Source organism: Lotus japonicus, chromosome 1 (genome assembly GCF_012489685.1).
Source record: "Lotus japonicus ecotype B-129 chromosome 1, LjGifu_v1.2".
In the NCBI taxonomy this organism is placed as follows: domain Eukaryota; kingdom Viridiplantae; phylum Streptophyta; class Magnoliopsida; order Fabales; family Fabaceae; genus Lotus; species Lotus japonicus.
In genome coordinates this window covers 102,373,713-102,379,136 of record NC_080041.1, presented here as the reverse complement: position 1 = coordinate 102,379,136, position 5,424 = coordinate 102,373,713, and the positions used below count along the sequence as shown (strand labels likewise).

The 5,424-nt window shown below is 36.2% G+C and overlaps 1 protein-coding gene across 1 annotated transcript; it reads left to right on the top strand.

Moving 5' to 3' along the window:
* Nucleotides 1–1,052: 1,052 nt before the first annotated feature.
* On the top strand, nt 1,053–3,433 carry LOC130715548 (uncharacterized). The gene is made up of 3 exons (XM_057565667.1): nt 1,053–1,779; nt 1,868–2,415; nt 2,525–3,433. Exons 1-3 carry the CDS (start codon nt 1,053–1,055, stop codon nt 3,431–3,433), a joined length of 2,184 nt encoding a protein of 727 aa, XP_057421650.1.
* Nucleotides 3,434–5,424: the final 1,991 nt, after the last annotated feature.

The window sequence follows — 5,424 nt, the reverse complement described above, 5'->3', positions numbered from 1 at the left end:
ATCTGGATATTTAGCTGTTATGGACTTGAGCTTTTCACCTTACGAGTTTGTCTCATCTATTATTTTAATACACTTCCAAACTTTGTACTTCTTGTTCTGAATGTGGGATGAATTGATAGGTTGAGTGATAGGGATACATAAGAACTCCTATGTAACTATTTTTGCAATTATTTTGCCACTACACAAGTTTTCTAGAATAGTTCTTGGTTAATGTAGTAAATGAAATATATCAGAACTCTCTATATGTAAGCTTTGTTATCTTGTTTTCTTTTATAAAGTAGTATTAAGTGTTATGTTATCTGATGTTAAGATATTTTTATGTTTGATATGTTAACTTTATTTGAGGTTGTTAATTACCACAATTGATTGTTAGTTTCCAAGAACTTGTGCAATTGCAGCGGTCAGAAACCGCCACTAAAAAACTTTTTTTTTGTAGTGCTAATACCTATACCGACGGAACAGAAGTCGTAGGTATATATCAAAATATTTTTCTTACGGATTCATAACCGTCACTACAAGATATACCGACAGAAATATATCCGTGGGTATAGCGACTTAAAAACCACGAAATGAAATGTCCGTCGGTAAAGGTTTTTTGGGTTATACCCACGGTTTTAAACCCTTTACCGACAGTTTTCTGCCGTTGGTAAATGGCAAGTTTTTTGTAGTTTATGTGCTGAGTTACCAGACCCTAAACTATATCCTTCATTGTTTGAATGTGTTTCTAATTATATGGTTCATGGGCCTTGTGGATTAAGCAGAAGAGAATCTCCTTGCATGAAAAATGGGCGATGTGCAAAATTTTTCCTAAAAAAATATGCTGATGTCACAACATTTGATAGTGATGGGTATCCGGTGTATAGAAGGAGGAATACTGGTGTTTCTACCAATAGGAGGGGGTTGATTTAGACAATGGGTTTGTTGTTCCGTATAACCCCAAACTTTTGATGAAATACCAAGCACACATCAATATTGAGTATTGCAACAAATCAAACTCTATAAAATACCTCTTCAAATATATAAACAAGGGAGTGGATAGGGTCACATTGTCTATGTCATCTGGTAGAACTACACAAGATAAAGCAGTGGAAGATGATGAGATCAAGCAATACTTTGATTGCAGGTATTTGTCGTCGTGTGAAGCGGTGTGGAGAATCTTTCAATATGATATCCATCATAAATGGCCGCCTGTTCAGAAGCTCACATATCATTTGCCTAGGAAGCAAGTTGTGTTGTTTAAGGAAAATGAAGCAATTGAGGATGTACTTAGGAGGAATATAGTTAAGAATAGCATGTTCTTAGCGTGGATGGATGCAAATTGTAAGTATGTACATGGTAGACAGTTGACATATGTTGAGTTTCCAGAATTATTTGTTTATGATCCAAAGAGCAAGTCATGGCATCCAAGGAAACAAGGTGTATCTATTGGTCGAATGAGTTTCGTCCCGCCTGGCACAGGTGAGTTGTACTACTTGAGAATGTTGTTGAATGTACAAAGGGGATGTACGAAGTATGAAGATTTGAGATCAGTGAACAATAATGTACATGATACTTTTAGAGGTGCATGTGAGGCTTTGGGATTGTTGAAAGATGATCGGGAATTTATTGATGGTATACTTGATGTGGCTACATTGGCTGGTGGGGCTTACACGAGAGCCTTGTTTGTTTCATTCCTTTTGCCAAATTCCATGTGTAATCCATTGCATGTATGGAATGAGACTTGGCATGTTTTGGCTGATGGAATTGCTTATGATTTGCAAAGAAAGCATAACAATAGAGGTATGTGTTTATAGTGTTAACATTAGTAAGATTTTATTCGTTATCATATAATTGCTATTGTTGAATTATTATTTTAATTATTGTGTAGAGTTGGTAATTTCGGATGAACAATTGAAAGATTTATGCTTAATGGAGATAGAGAAAGTGTTGATGATGAATGGGAAATCACTTAAAGATTTTTCCAATATGCCCCAGGTTGAGCAAAGTACTCTAAACCAATATGGTAATGTTCTACTATTCAATGAGTTCAACTTTGACATTGCCGAGATGAATCGATTGCATGCTGATTACTTTCACAAGTTAAATAGTTGTCAAGTTGAAGTGTATGAGGAATTAATTTCTGCAGTATATAAGGGTGATGGTGGGTTTTTCTTTGTCAATGGACATGGTGGTACGGGGAAAACATTCTTGTGGAAAACTTTAACTTTTAGGTTAAGATCAGAAAAAAAAATCATACTCAATGTTGCTTCAAGTGGCATAGCTTCTCTCTTACTTCCAGGTGGTCGGACTGCACATTCTCTTTTTTGCATTCCTCTAAATGTTAATGAGGATTCAGTATGTGGAATCGTTCAAGGTAGTCCAAAAGCTGAATTACTTCAGTCAACCAGTCTTATTATTTGGGATGAAGCACCAATGGTTAGTAGATATGCTTTTGAGGCATTAGATAGGACATTGAGATATATCATGAGATTCATTACTCCTGGTAGTTGTGATAAACCATTTGGTGGCAAAGTTGTTGTTTTAGGTGGTGACACTATCACAAAACATGCGTTTGCTTTCTAATCCAAATGCTTCAAATGTTGATGATACTAGAGAATTTGCCAAGTGGGTGCTAGATGTTGGAGATGGTAACTTGGGAGAGTATAATGATGGTGAATCTGTGATTAGAGTGCCAAATGAAACATTGATTCTCCAGTCTTCTAATCCTGTGAGTGACATTGTATCCTCAATGTATCCAAATATCCAACAGAATGTTGGTTGTGTGCAGTATTTTCAAGACAAGGCTATACTTGCTCCAACTTTGGATGCTGTTGATATTGTTAATCGATACACGTTGTCTTTATTCAATGCCAAGGAGAGGACTTATTTAAGCTCTGATTCAATATGGGGTGTTGATGAAGAGGTTACCATTGAATCGGATTGGCTTACAACTGAATTTCTTAATGATATCAAATGCTCAGGTATTCCCGACCATAAGTTGGTTCTCAAAGAAGGTTCTCCTGTTATGCTAATGCGAAATCTAGATATATCTGCTGGTTTGTGCAATGGCACTAGATTGATTGTTACACATCTTCGACCAAATGTTGTTGGAGGGACTATTATTTCTGGCACTCATGCTGGAAAGCAAACCTTTATTGGTAGAATGAATTTGATACCCACTGACCAGAACATACCAATTAGGTTCCAAAGAAGACAATTTCCTCTTCTTTTGTCGTTCGCTATGACTATTAACAAAAGCCAAGGTCAGACATTGTCACATGTTGGTGTTTATTTGCCAAGTCCTGTTTTTTCACATGGGCAATTGTACGTTGCTGTTTCTCGTGTAAAGACAAGAGCAGGTCTCAAGATTATTGTATGCAATGAGGATATTACAAAAAGAGATGTGACGAAAAATATTGTGTATAAGGAGGTTTTTCAAAGAATCTATAGTTAAATTTGGAGGTTAATTATTATGTTGTTGTTGTTGTTTGTTTTTTTAAAGACATTGTTGCAGATTACAATATAATGTCAGATGTAAAAAAGCTATTCATGTTAGTATATTTAGTTTTTGGTGTAGTTGTTGTTTGGATTAATTATCATTTAAATCATCTGAAACAACTAGCAATGAGAAGGATAAAATGTCTACGTTTGATTACGAATGTAATGTGTCTACGTTTTTTTTTTTGATAAGTTGTAATGTGTCTACGTGTATTTATGGTTCAGGAGATTAATTGATAAGTTTTGGAAAATAAAGCTTGAAAGGATTATTTTTTGTAAAGAAAGTCTTAAAGGAATTAATTGTTTGTCCGAGGATGTTGAGCTAAAAGATCCTCTGCGGAACACATTTCGTGTTAGTTTTTACTCTGCGGAACACATTTTGTATGTCTTTTACCTATGTTTAGTTTATAGCACCGTCGACATTTTGAGGTTAGCGGTGATTTTAACCATAAAATGTTTGTGTGTAAGTTAATTACATATGATTAATTAAATATGATAAATTGTAAAATTGCGCGTCCGTGCATCGCACGGACACGAGTTAATATCCTAGTTGCAATCAAAGTACAATAAAACTTGGTGATAAAGTCCATTAACACCACACTTGAATGCCTTTGCACGTGAACCATAAAGTGATGAAGGAGAGAAACGGATTTATCTTGTAATGGTGTGATTCACTTTATATGTCATTTATCTTTCAATAATACATTCGACCATTATATAATAGACACAGAAAGAGAAGTGAGGTAGAGAAGAAGAAATAAGAGGGTTCACTTCTTGTTCTTGTTGTTTTTTCTGAGCATTGTTGTAGAGATTCCAGCACGTTTAGGTTCTGAGTGCACATTACCTTGCGTGTAGTTGTGTTAATCTTGGGGAGCAAACCTGGCACTGGATTGCACCGGAGGTCTGCCAGAATTTTTGCTTTCAAGGCAGTGGTTCGTCCACGACACAACTTTTCTTCCCTAATATTTCCAACATTTTGAATGACAATTTAGGGATAATTCATTTTTGGTCCTCAGACATTCAAATATCACTAAATTTGGTCATGATTCTACCACCACCTAGACAGTACATGGAACCTTTCCAGAATTACCTAAGACCAGTTCATATGCAAATTGCAACCCAAGCCGAGGCACAAGCGCGCAGAGACCCTGTCCAGGACCATTTGTTCACCTAGACTATTAGAAATTGGAAGGCCTATACTCAACTACAAAAGTTAGCTCAAGAGTTTAGGTTTGCACTCCATTTATAAAGGTTATATATGCTCTATCTCTTGCCAATGTGAGACTTCTAACATAGACTTTCACACATAGAACAAGGACGTGCAAGCAAAACTAAACCTTGTCACTCTGTCACCTTCTTTTGCAACTTTCAATTTACATATCCAAGAAAAAAGCCACCTAAGCTTTTTTCTTTTTTTTGCAATGGTAAAAAGTGCAAAATTCTAATTCAGCGAGGTTAGGGTTTTGTTGTCGTTTGTTCCATGATCGAGGCTCCTTGCCTCTTCGGTTTTTCTGTTGTCTAAATCACAAGTGTTATGTCTAGAGAGACAACTCTTGGTGGATCAATACTACGACGACGCTCAAAATAAAAATTGAATCTTTTTTCTCCTTTAAATAAAAATTGAACACTCATATAGAGTTATACACACTGTTGTGAAAATCAGGCCGGTCCATTCGGTTGAACCGAAAATCGAGCCCATGGCCACTCTGGTTAGCTTATTGGAGCGATATGTTGTGAAATTGGTCAAACCCAACTTCACCCGGTCAAACTCGGTTGACTCGGTCTCAAACCATCTCGATCAAGGCGCACTCCAGATGGTCAAACACAAAAAAATCCAAAAAATGCTCCAAGCATGAATCAAACCTGCTACCCATCATTCCCAGGAATGATTTTGGGCACTTTAATGCAAATGTTTATATGCCTAAACAAAAAAAAACTATTTTAATA